This window comes from Alnus glutinosa, chromosome 13 (genome assembly GCF_958979055.1).
Source record: "Alnus glutinosa chromosome 13, dhAlnGlut1.1, whole genome shotgun sequence".
Lineage (NCBI taxonomy): Eukaryota > Viridiplantae > Streptophyta > Magnoliopsida > Fagales > Betulaceae > Alnus > Alnus glutinosa.
This window is the reverse complement of record NC_084898.1, coordinates 20900032-20918283: the sequence shown is the minus strand read 5'-3', so window position 1 is coordinate 20918283 and position 18252 is coordinate 20900032. Positions and strand designations below refer to the sequence as shown.

Below are 18252 nucleotides of genomic sequence, written 5' to 3'. Positions count from 1 at the left end.
TTGGATAGAAAGTTAGTTATGACACATGAGAAATGCTAGACTTCTCAACTTTTTATTCAAAAATTTGGTCCTCAAATGATGTGTGAAAATTCTATGAGATTGTGACACATTTTTCAAAATAATAAATCATATGAAATTGAGACACATCATTCACAGATCAAATTTTGAGAAGAAGAAAAAAACAAAAAAAAATAGAAAGTGTAGCATTTTTCATGACACCCTGCTACCAGCCTTTCCATGCTGCAATACGTGGAAGATTTTATTTTATTTTATTTTTAAAAAAAGAAGATAAAAAAAAAAAAAAATTCATTTCGATCATCTTGTGTTTGGACAGGAGAAATCTGGAGAATAGAGAGCATAATCATCAGGATTGTAGCCTTTAAATACTGGTGCACATATCCATGGCAGGATTTTGCTACCAAAAGCCACGCAAGTAGGAATTATAATTCTCTATAATTATTTGTTCGAATTTGAAAAAATTTGGACACGGGATCATGAGAAATTATTTATGAAGCTCACTTGATCAAATAAAAATTAAGCTGTCCAACTATTTATTCGATGAATTTTATAAGTGACCTCTCACAATTATTTGCCTGAATTCTTTTAAATTTAAACAAATAATTATAAAATATCTGGTACCAGTAAGGAGATTTGCTTTCTAGTTTATATCTGGTCCCAATAATCCCCAATCCCATTTCTCGTTGACCAAAAGGTCCACAACCTTCCCTTTCAACAAATCATGCTTTAATGCTATCATCCCACTAATGTTTCCTCGTTCCCGCCGGTTGTACCAAACGGTCCAAACCTCTCTTCAAAGACTTGAGTTTTTTGGATATATATATATATATATATATATATATATATATATATATATATATATATTTAAAAAAATTAACTATTGAATAATTTGAATCTATTAAATTCATACTTGTAAGTCTTACCTATTTAATGATTAAAAAATAAAAATAATAAGAGATTAATTTTTAGAATAAAAAAATAGGAGAAGGGTATGGAGAATAAAAAAAAGTCATTTCCCAAATTGGATAGACTTTAAATACAACATTACACTCGCTACTTTTAAGACAACTCCAAAGCAGCGTCCCAAGAGCTTTGAACCAAAGTAAACATGCCGTCCGGTGAGATTCTTGTGGTGCCCAAAAACGGGCAAGGCCACCTCTTCCCTTGCATGGAGCTCTGCAAACACCTCATCTCCCGAAACTACACCATCACCCTCATCGTCGACTCCGATATAACCTCCTCTGTCCCCTCCTCTCTTCTCCAATCCCCTCTCTTCCAACTCACCCACATCTCAACCGGATCCGGCCCGAGCCCGCCTTTCCACCGCAATCACCAGCAGATGGGTCACGGCATCGAGACTCTACTGGCTGGACGGGATCCTAATTCGGCCCGACCCGTATGTGCTATCTTAGACCACATAATGAGTAAGAACCAGGAAGTTTTTTCAAGGTTTGGTGTGCCCACGGTGGTGTTTATCACTTCCGGGGCGTGCTGGGCGGCTGTCCAGCATGCTGCGTGGGTGGTCCGACCTGGAGACATGATACCCGGGGAGGTCCGGGTCCTGCCCGGGTTACCGGAGGAGATGGTCCTAAAGTACTCGGATCTAAAGCAACGTCGTCATTGGCTCCCTCCACCGGCTAAAGAGGTCGAAAAGGGCCCACCGGGGGGTATGAAACCGCCACGTGGCCCGCCTTTACCGGGGGAACCCGCTCCGTGGGTGGAAGAAGTGGAAAGCTCGGCGGCGATATTGATCAACACGTGCGACGATCTGGAGCGTCCGTTTCTTGATTACGTGGCAAAGTTGACCCGGAAGCCCGTCTGGGGTGTGGGCCCGCTCTTGCCGGATCAGTATTGGCAGTCGACGGATTCGCTGCTCCGGGACCGAGAGATCCGGCCCAGGAAAGCCAATTACACCGAGGATGAGATAATCGAGTGGTTGGATCAGCAGCCACGTGGGTCGGTGATGTACGTGTCATTTGGGAGTGAGGTGGGTCCCACAACGGAGGAGTACCCTGAGCTGGCTGGTGCACTGGAGGAGTCGACCCGGTCCTTCATATGGGTAATCCAACGAAAATCAGGTAGAGGCGGTACACATTCGGGTCAACCCGGTTCAGGCGGTGTCGAAGCTCAAGAGGAGTATTTTCCTCATGGGTTGGATAGCAAAGTTGGGAAGAGGGGTTTGATAATACACGGGTGGGCACCACAGCTGTTGATACTGAGCCATCCATCGACGGGTGGGTTTGTATCACACTGTGGGTGGAATTCCACGGTGGAGGCAATCGTGCGTGGGGTCCCATTCTTGGCGTGGCCCATAAGGGGTGACCAATACTACAATGCCATGTTGGTGGTCAGCCATCTCAAGGTGGGGACCATGGTCTCGGAGGGATATCCAGCTGATAAGGTTAAGAAGAATGATATATTGCATGGTATAGAGAAAGTTCTGACAGACGGCGATATCAGAAGCCAGTCGGAGATTCTTCGTGGCCAGTTTGAGCAAGGATTTCCGGCGAGCTCATTGGCCTCGTTGGATGCGTTTAAGGATTTCATCAACCAAAAAGCAGCCTAAGTCCGAATAAGACCCAGCTTGAGAACTTCAGCACGTGTTGGGTTATTAACTCGTACTTGGGAGTTTCAACTTTGAACTCTCTCCAATCCATTTGCATTGTATTGTATAACTAAGGTAAATCTTGCAGTTGTGACAATGATGTCTTTTAATTATCTACTTCATGATATGCCCAGTATCCGGACCAGCCCAGGTTAAGAATCCAGGTTTAGGCTAAGAGGGTTTGACCCAAATCATGAGCCACAAATACAATGGGCTTTAAGAACCATGTCACCATGATCAGAGGTTGACTATGCAATCAACTGTATTTTCACTTTCTAAAAGGTGTCCCGAAACCCACTGAATGATTTTCCACAAGCATAAAAGAGAGGGATGCAGGGTCACTTTGAAAGATTCCAGCCAACTACAGATATCCTTACCTTTCCAGTATCTGTCTTAACGCCCACACCATTATGCAAGACTACAATTACAAGCAGTTATGCTAAATAATACGCCTCTTCAAACCTATGTATCACAAGGGTAAATCTTACGAGCAGCGGGCCTCAGTAGGTTTAGATTGGGTAATGAGAGCAGCTATAAACAAAGAGGTATTGATGCAGCCGTTGTCGAACTTATGCGATACTCGGACAAGACAAAATCTAACTTGGCAGAAGCTAAAATGAAGTGATGCAGGTTAAAACGCATTGCTGGAAAAGAAATTAGATAATTAGAAATGAAAAGGACAATAAAGACGAAGAGAAAGAGAAAAACAAAATATAATTAAAAAAAGAAAACAGCTCCCCACTTGCTCTACATGCCATTGAGCAGAACAGATCACATATGATTTCTCCTTTTTGTATATTTATATACACAACACCCCACCCCACATCAAAAAGTAACAATTAGATCCAGATGGAAAAAAGAACCAAGTGTTTTAGTATAAACACTAAAATTAAGGCACCTTAAACTGGCATGAATTTGCATATCACGAACATTTCTCATATGATTGGGTGAGGAAAAGAAAAAACTATTGGTCAATGAGAGAAATATTAACAAACCAATTTAACCCTTTCCTGTAAAGCTTATTTTAGAGTAGTACTGTAGGCGGACAAAAAAAAAAAAAAAACACTTCTCTTTCACTATTTTATACAAAAATCTAATTGGAAAACAATGATAACATGTGCTTTCCGGTACCATGTAAAATGGCAATCTAATGGGAAATGGAATAGAATACATGCATATCTAAACAAATGATTTTGAGTAACTCAGTAGAGGTCAAACACCTCAGTCAGTCATGATGCTTCTAGGTCCAGCTTGGGGACTATAGCAGATTTAAGCTCTATATGAGAAACGCGGACAGCACCAATCAGCCGCTCCGGCAATTCATCAGTAGTATTTGCCTGTTGATTAAAACAATCATCTAACCACTTCACAGGAAGAGATACATATAGGAAAGAGTAAAAATTGTAAACAAATCCCAATATACAAAGTCCTGCACAATAAGAACCCTTAAATCAGAAGACACCTAGTTTCTTTTCGCACCCACACCACTGTGACACCATTACTGACCAAATAAACCTAGAATTAGAAAAGAATTTGACAGTATTACCTTTAAAAAATCTCCATTCGAAACAATTATTATGTTTGGAGTTGATGTCAAAAAAGAATTTAAAACTCAATACCATTTCAAGTCAGAGCATTTTGTTCATCCAAAAGAATACGAAGTATATTCCCTCTGAATAGTAATGTGTCATTTATTGGTACAAATTTCTCACATATTGTACCGTAACATTAGATGCTGCTTAAAAGCAGAGTATAGTGTAGTAGGGCACAGGTCTAATGAATTTAATACATATCAAAATAAAAAGATTCCACGACAGACTTTTCTATTTGGAGTATTTTCTGGGCAGCATCTGCTTGCTTCTATCACAAACTGATATATAGGTGGGTCTTTTGAAGTATCAACCAAAGGCCAGCAAACAGAGAGACCCATTAAAATTACAAGAATCAAAGAAAATTAAATCTAGCCATATTTATTGACTAAGACCAACTGATCTTCATACCCAGATTAACCATCTAGGTCCTAATGAGATCAATAGGAATATGAAGTGGGTATGATATCATGGGACAATGGGATTCAGGGAAGATGAAAGTCTTTGAGCAGAGAGTTAGTTGAATAGAGCGTTTTAAAAAGATACATCGATTGTGATTCCTTCAATTTGTACCATCTACACCCAAGAATTAAAAATGAACTCTTGAAATTTTTCTTGGCCTCAGTTTGTGTTTTTAACATAGTTGCATGCTGCATCTTCTTTTAGCCACATTATATGTAGCAACATTAATGAATAGAGAAATGTTTGGGTAGGTCTAACATGGGCAGGTGTCCAATTCAGAAGCAATTTGAGCCCAGCTAACCCATTTATATAATATCCTGATATTGAAATAACATTAAATAAAAACACACATTTTGAAGTCATTGAATTATTACTCTAAAAAAAATTAAAACCCAGGTTAAAAGTGGTTTACTACATTTGGGGAGCTACATGAATGCCCATTTAACTTGACTGGCCATGAGTAGGACTATGCCAGCACCAATAAGAGTGGTTGCACTTGATTAAAATTCATTGCTTGCTCAAATGTGTGAAACGTTACTGTATATATGACTTTAGCCGGCAGTCTCCTCATGCCAAATTTGAAGTTGAGAAGATATCGTAATTAAAAAAAACGTACCTGTACAAGGAAAGCCATGTCTACCACCAATGTTGTGATTACACCTACTACAAGCCCCAAAACTCCATTGGCAACAGTTGAAGAACCAATGTCCACATCAATCTGAAAAGAAGATGAACAATGTGAAACCATATAAACATAAATAATGGTGTCAAACTAGATTCACCATAGCATCATTTATTAAAAATATTGCTGACAAGGAAAATAAAAAAACATGTACTAGAGAGATTGAAGGATCTTTACTTCCAAGTACTTAGGGCCACGGATATAGTTACAATCAACAGCTTTCCCCAATAAACAAGGGGTGCTCCCAACACTCTGGCGCACAATCCATGAGCCCTGCATGATTCAATATTGAAATCCATAAAGGATGCATGATATAAGATATAGTTTGCCATATTAATTGTTTTGGCTTGGAATATAGTCAAGGAAGAAAATGGAAAGAAGCAGAAAACAGGCACAAGAACCTTCGCAAGGAGTATTGTCATATATGTGATATTTAATCTTTAAAATTACACAAGTTAAGAGAGAAAGAAGGTGATCCCTGCAAAAGTGAAGCAAAATTATTCTCACTGAATAGTGTCCTGCCGTGTGCATATGCATGGTACAGGGGCAACAATGATAAGGCATCGAACTGTTTATAACAGGTGGTATGGGATGACTTAAAGCATACAGAAAAACAAATGCCTGCCAACTTCAATGATCTAATTGTTTGTGCCAGCCCTGGGCTATGTTTAAGAGGAGAAAATGGAATACTAGGATTTCAACATATGGATGAATCAGATTCCAACCATGACCAACTCAAGGTGATAAATGCACATTCTCTCCCATTTTAGCAAGCATGACATTTGAACGCAATGCATCTAGATCCGTTGTTCTAAACAATTGAGCATTTAAGCAAACTGAAGTAGTTATGACAGAATCAGTTATTCTATGTTACGGACCTATGTTAGGAGGCCCAAACGCGTGCAGCAACATGACGAAACCCTAGCTGCAGCAAACCCTAACCCTAATCCAAGTGGCGGCTGATGTATTTTAGGAAAGAAGGGACAAGTCGGTGCTTGTGGAGCACGACTTGTGGGAGGAAAATTCCTAAGAATAAGGAATTATGTATTCCAGTAATTAAGGGATTGATAGCAGGATTTTTAGGGAGAGAAATAAGGAAAGAATTCCTAGAATTAAGACAATAGCCAAAACAGCATTGATATTGTATTCTATAAGTAGTGATTCGGAATAATAAGAAGGCATGCTGAAATTTATGAAAAACACAACTCTCGTAGTTGAATTGGGAGGCAGAGGTGTCAATGGACAGCTGTGCTGTCCATAATTGTTCATTGTTTCCTTACTTTTCAGCCCCCGATTCTTTCCTTATTTCTCCATCTCTTATTTTGTATAGTTGGCATATATATATTTGACCGAATATAGTTTATATGTATAGGGCTAGAATCATGCGGGACTTTATTTTCTTTCCATGTATAGCATTCGTGTAAAGCCTTTATAATAGACAGAACTAAAGGCTAAAGGTAGCCATTCACATAATATTTTGTCAAGAGGTACCTCGAATACCTCATTATCCATTTACCATCTTTCATCTTTCACCATAGGGAAACTCAGGAAATCGAACCCTGCAGCTCTACCCATCCACAAACCAGTAACCCAATCACAAACCCAGGCCTATAACATTCTACTTCAGAAAATAGTAATACCTAACTTGACAAAACCTAAAGAATGGTGGCAAAAAGGGCTTATACAACTATCGCCAACAAGAAGTGAAGTTAGTGAACCCCATAGAGATAACACATGGGAGGAAGGGCATTAGTAGGTTGAGCTGCCTTTTGCTCAAAGACAATCATCATGGTTGGGTTGAACTTGGCCCCCAGACTAGAAGTTTTGTTTGGGGCCAGAATCTAGATATGTTTTGGGTTTTTTTTTTTTTTTTTTGAGGGGGGGAGGGGGTGGTATCCATTTAAATATAATGAATTTTTTTGCTATAAATATAAAGTTTGACTGAAATCTCCTTTAAGCATGAACCTGCTCCAATACAGATGTCATAAATCCTTGGTGACAAGCTTCGTCAGCAAGGCTTCAATAAATTTTTAATTGTACTTTTCTTTTCCCTTTTTTTGGACAGAAAACAAAAGTCTAAAATAGGGAACAGTCCTAGTACACAGGAAGCATACGAGCTACACATTTTTTATTTTGTATTTAAAGAAAAGACATTAAAATCTAAAATTACGAAAGTCAAAGAGATCCAAGAAAGACAAAGAAGTGAATCCCTTAACTGCTTTTGCCCACTCAAAAAGCAATCTCACAAGAATGTTTTAACGTCAACTATTGGAAGATCAACTCCGTCAAACATACTAGCATTATCCAAATTAGGGGATTGGCAAAATATCCGATTGCCGTCTACCGACTTCTGGTGGTCGGTAGTCGGAATAAAAAAACTGCTTCGATGTCAATTCGGTTTGGTAGGCGGTAGAATTTTTATTTCGCCAGTTAACCAAATCAAACCAACCTAACCGACTTTGACTCTAAGTAGTTTTTTGCATCACTTGTTTAGCCCAAAAACATGTCCAATAAACACTTGTTTAGCCCAAAAAAAAACCAGTTGGGCCAAAACACAACCCATTTTGGCCCAATATATAAAAGCCCATGACTAACCGACTTTTACAGTTCAATGGGCAAAAATACCCCTACCGTCACCAATTTAACCGATACCCAGCCCTATTACAAATGAATGTGTAAACAGTTTCACCCACATTATTCCATTTCTATCTACATGGTATACATATATAATCCTGACTGTCACACAAGTATAAGTGTAATTGAGTGCACGCACGATGTATAAAGTGACAGGAATCTCCTAAATAAAAGGTGAACAATAGACTTCAATGTATATAATTAATTGTGCAGCAAAGGTGAACCGAAAATGAAACAAATACCTTGGGAACTGATGGGATGAGCTTCAGCCTACTATTGCGGAATTCATCGTCACCATCAACAAATCTTTGTAAAAGGGATCCAGGTACTAACTCCTTTGTCACAAAATAAAATACCATACTGTAGTGTGTTGACCCAGGTACCTGTAAGATTAAAGCATTATTTCTACTCCAAACTCCTGATACATTTTAAGTTTAACAGTCAAAACCAGCTGATGAAATCAACTTACTTGCAAATTTATGACCACAGAGAAAAGCCCCTTTTCCAAGGCAACCTATGAAAGCAATTAAAAAAGGGTCATCAATATGCTCAGGAAAAAAGGGTCATTAATAAATAACGCTGTATTGAGAAATTAACAGCAACTAATTTGTAAGTTAAATTTCAAATCAAATGAGCTGACGATCATTTAAACAAATATTTCTGAATAATAGTAAACTGATCCATTCATCTTAGTAAATTGATGGTTTAATTTAACAAAGTTCAAGAGTAACATCCAAGATTCCTAAGAGGAGCAACATCCAGGCAGAACTAGAATAAAATAAGTAATCCACATGTTATCTATTAATACATTTTAGTATATTACATGATAGTGCAATAACCACCACAATAGCATGTCGATTACCTTTTAGAAATAGTACAGGCAATAAAATCTCCACTCAGATCATTGGACTATTGTTCTGAGTCATAATCAAATAAATTCAAGAGACCCGTTGACATATGTACAACGGCACTAAGAAACAACATCACTTTCAAACAAGGTAGTACACGCCCACTGCAGAAAAGTATACAAGCAAAAATATTTAACTTCTAATTCTTACTTGTGCTGCACATCCTTGACGCCTAGCAACATGGTCCATTCTTTTGGTATCCTTGAACCAATCAACAGCAACAAGATCCAATAGATGTTTCCCTGCAGGAATCTTCAAATACATATTGACAACAACGAAATTAGAGCAAACCTAACAAGCTCTTAGATGTCAATTCACAAAGAACCAAAAGGTCAAAAGATTAGGAAACCTTTGTTTTATCAAAACAAAAATGCTTGCTCCGGACTCTAAAGTTGTTCCCTTCTGAAATTTTCCAGCAGTTACGTGCATTATCAAGGTCGTTACGTCGGAGGTTGCCCGAAAAACAGGATAAATCAATTTGGTCAACAGGTTCTTCTTCCAAGACTGCACTACATCAAAAATATAGCGATCAGATCTTCCACTTGGACCCATATATTAAAAAATGAACTACTGATCACTTACCTGTTCTCTTGAAATCACTCTCAAGGCCAGATGAGTCTGCCTGAAAAATGCAAAAAAACTAAAGTTCAGACTTCAGAGAGAGAATGAAGAAAATATAAGGCACTGGTGCATATCAAACCTCTTGTTCAGGCTCAGGTATTTGAAATTCCTCATCCTCATCAGAGTATTCTTCCATCATCACTGAATTTCTGTTTGCAGCATTAATTTGATCAGTATGTGTGCTAGGATGAAGAGATGCATGCAGCTTCTCACCCCTCTCTGAGGAGACAGAAGCTGAGGTCATATTAACCATTACTGGGATTCTTGGAGGAGCATTCCTCTCATCTGTTTGGGCAAACCATTCACGAAGTCCTGAGATGGACAAGATTTAAAAGAGGATCAGCAACAGGGAAGTCATAGCAGTCTGCCAATGTGTGCACTCAAACTGAAACAAAGTCCTAGTTACAACCCCCCCCCCCCCCCCCCCCCCCCCCCCCCAAAAAAAAAAAAGAAAAAAAAAATTGTCTGGTTGTTTACACTTTAACCGTCAATGGGAGAACCAACCAATTCATAGAAAAGTTCATTTTAATCAACATAAAATTCTATCCAAATTAAACACAATAAAAATTAAGAGATGAGCATTGCCCATGTGAGCTGCTTGCTGTATCTTGAGTATCTTTTCCTCTTTATTTTAAAACTAAATTAGAGAGAGAGAGAGAGAGAGAGAGAGAGAGCACCCAAAAAGACGTAAATGGAAAAAAGACAAAACAAATAAAAAATAAAAGGCTAAATGGAAATCAGTGCCTAACAATTCAATGTATCAATCAAATCATAAAGGGCCACAGTTTGCTGATGATAAAACTGAAACTCAAGAAAGCATCACCAAGAAAGCCATCTTGAGCTTCCTACAAGAAAGCTTTACACCATCCAGTACCCTGCTATTCCTCTACCTCCAAGTGCTCCACATCAAACAAGTGCTACCCAAGCTATATTACTTCATCCACCCCATCATGCCATCAACTGTACCAATAAGTTTAGCATTTTCCAAATAGATACCAAATAATGATTAACATAAAACCAAGGATTCCTGTCCATAGGAAAATTTCACTGTGAACCATAAACATATCGCCATTATTCCTAACCAGGAATTTTTTTCCATTTCACCAAGTTCTTGGTAAAAGTATGATCCAGGCAGTGGTTCAAAGTTTAAATTATGAGATATAGGCAGAAAACCCACCTTTCTATATGTTATTCCACGGAAAGCAGCTTTATCCCAAACCACACAAAACTTTGTAACAAAAAATCCAACCACGGAATATTGATCATATTTGGTCTTACCAAGTACTCAAAAGTCTATCATCACATCTATGGAGCATAAATCAATTTTATCTATCCAAAGAAAGCATACGGAAATTTCTTTGTATATTCTATACGAAAGAATTAATCCTTTCATTCAATATTCTTAAGGGTGTCTTTGGCGAGAGAGGAATGCTCGGAGCTTTGAAGATGTAGAGAGTTCGGTGACCGAGTTGTGGGAGCTTGTGATCAACACTTTCTATTCTTGGAAAACTGCCCATCATAGTTTGCTTGTTTCTAGTTTTTCAGATTTTTTGAATCTTTGTTCTTCTTTTTCGTCTGATTAGGGGTTCTTCTTATATACTCCATGTATACTAGGGTTGCGCCACTTTGCGCTAATGAATGATAATGAAATTACTTATATAAAAAAATATATATATATATATTCCGAAGTTTGAATCCAATTCAATAGAACTAGCGTGTTCTTGAGAAATCCTCTTAACAATTTTTTTTGGAAGGGGGACACTTAAGAGATCGTCGTCTGACCATCCTTTTGTGTTTCCTTGCTGGTTTGTTGTCTGAGTTGCTAAAAGCATGCCTCAAGTACAAAGCACCAAGGAAAAAGAATTTCTCGATCTAAAAGCAAAGTGCATTGAATGAAGCACAGTAAAAGTCCAAAAAAGTGTGCACCTTTTGCCGAAACACCAGGCACAAAAAAGCACTGCTTTTGGACTTTCATTGAAGCATATGTTTATTCACCAGTGACCTTTGATACTGATGAAAACTTTTAACATATCTTACAAGTCAATATTTCTAATGGTGTGTTGGTGAAACAACCCTTTTATTTAGAGGTGGATGTATTGTCTGATTGAAATTAAAATAAACATTGGTCAGCAGCCAATTAAAAGGCTTATTGATTAGTAATACCCTATTTTAATGCACTTTAGGTACGTATTGTAAAACCATGTCCTTGAATTGATCACTTCTTCCATGGTTGGGTACATTTTGTAATCCACAAGAAACTAAATTTTGTGGAGTAAAAGATAATAGTAATGACATTTATATTAATTTTTTGGGAAAAGTACACATACCCCTCTCAAACTACTAGTCCATTGTCAATGTGCCTCCTCAAACTACCAATTGTGTCAATGTTCCCTCCTAAACTACCAATAAATGTCAATGTCCCTCCTAAAGCCAACAAAAAGAAAAAAATAACCGAAAAAAAGTTTCAATAAGACAAATATATCGTTATAAATTTGGAAAAAAAAAATTGTGCTTGGGGCAATGACGCAGCTAGTGAGGTTCTAATCGAGGCGCGTCTATTGCTGGTTGAATACTATTTCCAACCCCCCCTCTCATGCCAATGTGTTTACTTATCAATAAAAAAAAAAAAAAAAAAAAAAAAAAAAAAAAAAAAGAAAGAGAATAAAATTGAAAGATTGAAAGAAAAAAAATTTAAAAATATATATATATATATATAGAAAAAAAGGGGAAAATTGAAAATCCAAGGGGTTGGCCCAAACTGAAAATTATATAAAACAAAATCTAGAAAATAATAATAATAATGAAAAACCTTGGTTTTTATATTTTAGTTTTTTAGTTTTAATTTTTTTTAAAAAAAAATTGTTTTTTGTTTTGTTTTTATATAATTTTATGATACTCATCAAAAAAAATAATTTTATAAAGGGTATTTTTGTCATTGGTGGGGACATTCACATTGTTTGGTAGTTTAGAGGAGGGCACTGCCACAATTGATAGTTTTGGGGGGCACATTGACAATTCGGTGGTAATTTAAGGGGGGTATATGTACTTTTTCCTAATTTTTATTTAATTTTGCTGATAACTTTGCTACATATTGTTAATTTTCTTCAAATTTAGTTGTAGAAGTTAGCCCTTTAAATACCCTAATTAGAATTGGAATCTATTAGATCTACAATCTATGTACAATTGGACAATGCTCTAAAATTTTTTTTTAAAAAAAAAAATGGTTAAAGACATATTTGGTACTTGTGGTTTAAAAACTTTATTTTTTAGTATCTCAAATTCATTTCGCTTCACAGATGATACCTTAATTTTGGGAAAAGACTGACTTAATACCGCCGTCTATTTTTCCCTCCAAATTTTAACATCCTGTCATGTGTCAACCTTGAAGGGTTGACACGTGGCACAATATAAAAAATAAGAGGGGTGGCTGACCACTCAGGGGTGGCCGAACCATCCCCATGGGCCATAGGGGGTGATTCGGCCACCCCCAAAGGCCAAAACTCCATTCTTCAATTTTTATTTTAATTTTTAATTTTTTAATTAATTTTTAAAGATTTTTATTTTATATTTTTAAATTTTTTATATTGTGCCACGTGTCAACCCTCAAATGTTGACACGTGGCAAGACCAAAAAAATAGACAGAGGTACCAAGTCAGTCTTTTCCCGAAACCCAAGTACCATCAATGAAGCGAAATAAAACTAAGGTATCAAAAAATAAAGTTTTTAAACCACAAGTACCAAATATGTCTTTAACCTAAAAAAAAAAAAAAAAAAAATTGAGGAATGAAGAAACAGATGAAAGTACAAGACAGCTAGCTTATGATAAAAACAACCCAAGCTTGTTTGGCAAAGAGAAATTTCCACAACGGAGGAAAGAATTAGAGGATAAACATGTTGTATTCACTTACAAATTTGAAAAGTCAGCTTTGACCAGAGCATCTTATAGTGCATAAAAAGTTGAAGAAGTGAAGTAGAACAAACAACACTAGATCTCATGCAGGAAATCAAGAGAAAGGAGACTAAGAGAGGAGACCAATCGGATGGGTACCAAAACCATTCAAACAGACCTTCCATTGCATCAAGAAGCCCAAGTCTATAGTGCTTGCTGTGGATCAAACTAAGGAAATGTGACCCAAAATGATGCTTCCAATTATTGATTGTCATTATTGAAAAATTTAATATCCCATTTGGAATAAACAATATTATGTTGTCATTATTGTTACCTCTGACAAAGAAAATGAAAGGGTATCACACCAAAATTCTTACCTTTAGCTAAGGTTAAAATCTACGAAACCAAAGAGTTCAATTCTAAAGCAATTTAAAACTGATGAGTTTTCTCCAATCAACAGAGAATGATGCAAGCAATGAGAAGCCAGTTTTATTTAATCATGTTTTAATTAATTTTAAGAGTCAAGGTGTTTCTATAATAATTTTCAAATGTCTATAGTGGGATGTGATTTTGGTCCATTTGATTATACGATGGATTTCTTATGTTGAGTATGGGTTTCTTTTTTTTTTTTTTTTTTTGATAAGTAATAGCAATTTATTAAAAAGCGCAGAGGGGCGCAACCCTTATACACGGGAGGTATACAAGAGAGCCCCTAACAGGGTCGAACAGAAAATAAATTTAAGAAATCTGGGTTTCTAATAGTTATCTAGTTTGCACATACTAGTCAAGCCATATATAGTCCATGTTCTATTAGGTTTAGGTTTTTTTTTTTTTTTTTTTTTTGATAAGCAATGTATATTCAATCAAGCACATAGGGGCGCAACCCTAATACACAAGGAGTACACAAGAGAACCCTTAAAATGTAGAAAAAGAAGCACATAACTCCAAAAACTCAGAAAAATTAGAGACATGCACACTATTCCAGGCCGCTTTCCATGTATACAGGGATTATAGCATCATCTTTTTTATCTCTAGCAAACCATTCTCACGATCTTCAAAATTCTATGTGTTCCGCTCTCACCAAAGACACCACATTAAACACAAATGAGCCAACCTCCAGATTTGCAAAGCATGGCAGGTTTAGGTTTTAGAAACCTATATATGTAAATCTAAAAATTTCTATTCAATAGATAGAGAATATTTTTTGTTAAGTTTCAAAAGCTATGAAGCCTAACACTGTTAAGTTGGCGAGATCCAACTAACTCTTTTTGTTTTTTGGCGACCTCCGACCAGCCCTTGGTATTTCTAGCGCAATCCGACCGTGCATTGCAGTTTCCTGACGAAGTTTTGACCAGCATTTAAGTTTTTGGCAAATTTTCAATCAGTGTTGGCATTTTTGTGGAATTCCAGCTTGTTTATATATTCGGTTTTATTTTTTTTTTATAAGTAGAGAATTTTATAAAAAGCGTAAAGGCGCCCCTAAGCATACAATAAGTATATTCGGTTTATTATATTTTCTCGTTAATTTTTTTTTAAAAAAAAAAAATCTGTCATTGTGTTTGTATGTTCCAAGTTGTTCCAACATAAGGGAAAGTCTTAAGAGTTTGTTTTGAGTTTGTTTCTTCCAAGCTGAGCATAATAGACGCCAATTTGAGAAGAGCTTTAATGCAATATTTGTTTCCCTAATTCCTAAGAAGGCAGACGTTGTGAATGTAAAGGATTTCAGGCCTATTAGCTTGGTGGGAGGGGTACTCATTTCTAAGGTCCTTGCTAACAGGTTCAAATCAATGTTTGCGAAAATTATTTCTAGCTCTCAGAATGCTTTTATTGGAGGACGATAAATATTGGATTCAGTTCTCATAGCTAATGAATGCTTGGATAGCCAAATGCGGTCGGGGGAGGCTAGATTGTTGTGTAAATTAGATTTGCAAAAGCGTATGATCATGTTAATTGAGACTTCTTACTCTACATGTTTCAAATGTGTGGTTTTGGGGAGAGGTGGAGGGATTGGATAGAATTTTGTATTTCTACGGTAAAATTTTCCATCTTAGCGAATGACACTCCGTCGAGTTTCTTTCAGAGTTCTCGTGGGCTTAGGCAAGGTGATCTGCTCTCTCCTTTGTTGTTTGTGGTGGTTATGGAATCGCTAAGCCGGATGTTGAATGCGACGATGCTCCAAAGTTTGTTGATAGGTTTTTTTGTAGGAACCATGGATAATGAAGAGTTAGTGGTGAATCACTTACTATTTGCGGATGATACTTTAATTTTTTGTGGTGAACAGGCAGAACATGTTTGCAATTTGAAGTGTACTTTCTTATGTTTTAAGGCCGCATCAGGGTTGAGGATCAATTTAGGTAAATCCAAAATTGTTCCCATAGGCGAGGTGGAAAATGTTGATTCTTTGGCTCATATTCTGGGGTGTCAAGTTGCATCGCTGTCGACGACTTATTTGGGTTTGCCGTTGGGAGCATCTTTTAAATCTATTTCTATTTGGAGTGGAGTTCTTGAGAAAGTAGAACGCTGGTTAGCTAGTTGGCAAAAACTTTATTCATCCAATTGTGGTCAGGTGACTCTGATTAAAAGTAATCTCTCTAGCATTCCTACTTATTATTTATCGTTATTCCCCATTCCTGTGAGTGTAGCTAAGAGACTGGAGCGATTTCAACAGGAGTTTTTGTGGAGTGGCATGGGGGATGAGGCTAAATTTTACTTAGTAAACTGGCATAGAATTTGTACTCCAATTAAGGAAGGTGGTTTGGGAATTCGAAATGTGATTCAATTTAATCAAGCTTTATTGGGGAAGTGGATGTGGAGGTTTGTTTAGGAGCGCGAAGCTGTGGAGATTGGTTGATTGACGTTATGTATAGGAGTGCGAGGGGTGGCTGGTGTTCTTTACCGGCGGTGGGGTCTTATGGTGTGAGTTATGGAAGTATATTCGAAGGGGGTGTGATACTTTTGCTAAGTTTGTGCAATTGGAGGTGGGAGATGGGTATCATGTTCGTTTTTGGCATGATCTGTGGTGTGGAGATAGGCCGCTCAAGCTTTGTTATCCAGTTTTGTTCAGCCTTGCTCATTTTCAAGACACTGGAGTCGTTGATAATTTGTCTGTGTTAGATGGAGTTGCTCATTGGAGTGTTGTCTTTACGCGTTATGCTCAAAATTGGGAGGTGGAAATGGCTCTTTCCTTTTATGAGCATTTATATTCTAATCGGATTCGGCATGGAAAGGTTGACATGTTGGTGTGGAATCTTTCTATAGAGCCTTAGTTAGTCAAGAGGCCGTCTCTTTTCCTTGAAAGAGTATTTGGCGTGTTAAGGCTCTGAAGCGAGTGTCATTTTTTGTGTGGACAGCGGCATTAGGAAAGATTTTGGCACATGACAATTTGCGTACGCATCATATAGTGGTGGTTGAGTGGTGCTGTATATATATGAAGACTGAAGAATTCATTGATCACCTTTTACTTCACTGTGATGTGGCATGGGCTGTTTAGAGTTTTTTCTATAGTTTGTTCGGGGTGAATTGGGTCATGCCAAGAAGAGTGCTAGATTTGTCGAGTGGTTGGGGCACTTCGCTGGGTCATAGTCAAGTTACGCAAATTTTGGAAGCAGGTTCCCTTGTGTATTATGTGGGGGCTTTGGAATTGTGTCAAAATGTGCTTAATATGTTATATGTATGGGTATCGGCTCATAGCCCGAGTAGTATTATGTTTGCTGAGTTTTTACATTCATGTTCTTTTGTTTCCTCTTATTAGGGGCACTTTTGTATACTTCCTGTGTACTAGGGTTACGCCCCTCTGCGCTTTTTAATGAGATTTTATTACTTATATATATATAGATGCTCCAGCTTGAGAGCGAGTGTTAGAGAGAGACTGATGTACTCTTCTAGAAGAATCACTTGGTACTCCCTACCAGATGTCTCTTTCCAGAATATTTTGTCATATTGTTATATTGTAAAAGTATGCTCCTCCTATATATGTGGAAAGAATGGAATGAGGGCAGACATAGAAACCAGCTCTTCCTTTTCATAGATTCTCTTCCTATTTCTCTAACACCATCAAACTTCAATCTATTGAAACCCTAGTCCATCTTATCATAACCCACCAGAAATAACGTGCAGAAAATTTTCCTAAATCTCTCTTATGACACAAACTCTAATAGTTTAAATGCTGGGAAGTTGTATAGGAACAAATAAAAGTTGGAATCCAAAATGATCACCCAAATCCCAATCCTACAATTACAAAGTCCTTTTCCACCCTACCCCTCTACCGCCACCAAAGCAGCGGGAGAAGGAAGAAGTAGGGTATAAACATTAAATCGTGACCCAACATGTTGACATCAAATCACAAAATTGCTACCAATATTCAATAATACTCCAAATCTTAAAAGTAAAATACAGAAAAAGGAACTCACCAGCAACACTATTTAACATTTGTAGGAGACAATGTTGCTGAAATGATGATACATAACCCACACCCCATCCCTTCAGATCAATCTGCATAAGATGCTGTACCTGTGCCCTGGGCTTCCCATTTTGAGGTTTTAGAGGGGAAATGTTGAATCCTCCACCTTAAAAATTCAAATACATCATGTTGTACACGGCTCAATATAATAAATAAACAAAAGATTTCCATCTCTTGAATTCTCAGAAATCACGCACCAGCATAAATCAAAGAAGAAAAATAGAACTTACTCTCAATATTTGCTCGTACATACCCAGGCTGTGGACCACAGTTCTCATGCTCCCTAGAGCGAAATAAGACAACTGCACAATAACAAGAAAGAAAGATGAAAATTCCTAATAAGAGAAGCTAATTGACCTGTCCAAACAGGAAAGAACAAGCCGAA

At 37.4% G+C, this 18252-nt stretch overlaps 2 protein-coding genes and 1 non-coding gene across 3 annotated transcripts in view; 2 read left to right on the top strand and 1 right to left on the bottom strand.

The window, feature by feature from the left end:
* Window positions 1–1071: 1071 nt before the first annotated feature.
* LOC133854792 (UDP-glycosyltransferase 73C4-like) lies at window positions 1072–2736 on the top strand. The gene has a single exon (XM_062291065.1). It carries the CDS (start codon window positions 1127–1129, stop codon window positions 2582–2584), a length of 1458 nt encoding a protein of 485 aa, XP_062147049.1. The 5' UTR covers window positions 1072–1126; the 3' UTR covers window positions 2585–2736.
* Window positions 2737–3480: 744 nt separating this feature from the next.
* Window positions 3481–18252, bottom strand: part of LOC133854791 (protein ENHANCED DISEASE RESISTANCE 2) — a 29801-nt gene continuing 15029 nt past the window's right edge. Inside the window, exons 12-22 of the mRNA XM_062291064.1 lie at window positions 18098–18169; window positions 17818–17973; window positions 9599–9831; window positions 9481–9520; window positions 9248–9402; window positions 9049–9150; window positions 8460–8504; window positions 8233–8373; window positions 5534–5629; window positions 5291–5392; window positions 3481–3960 (exon numbers count right to left, since the gene is read on the bottom strand). Of these exons, the coding sequence (XP_062147048.1) occupies window positions 3853–3960; window positions 5291–5392; window positions 5534–5629; window positions 8233–8373; window positions 8460–8504; window positions 9049–9150; window positions 9248–9402; window positions 9481–9520; window positions 9599–9831; window positions 17818–17973; window positions 18098–18169 (1250 nt within the window). The 3' untranslated portion in view covers window positions 3481–3852. The remainder of the gene's footprint in view (window positions 3961–5290; window positions 5393–5533; window positions 5630–8232; window positions 8374–8459; window positions 8505–9048; window positions 9151–9247; window positions 9403–9480; window positions 9521–9598; window positions 9832–17817; window positions 17974–18097; window positions 18170–18252) is intronic.
* LOC133856426 (U4 spliceosomal RNA) lies at window positions 12022–12139 on the top strand. The gene has a single exon (XR_009898198.1). It is a non-coding gene; the product is annotated as a U4 spliceosomal RNA (small nuclear RNA).

Coding starts and splice junctions, on each gene's coding strand:
- LOC133854792 (XM_062291065.1), top strand. CDS start 1,127: ATGCCGTCCGGTGAGATTCTTGTGGTGCCCAAAAACGGGCAAGGCCAC.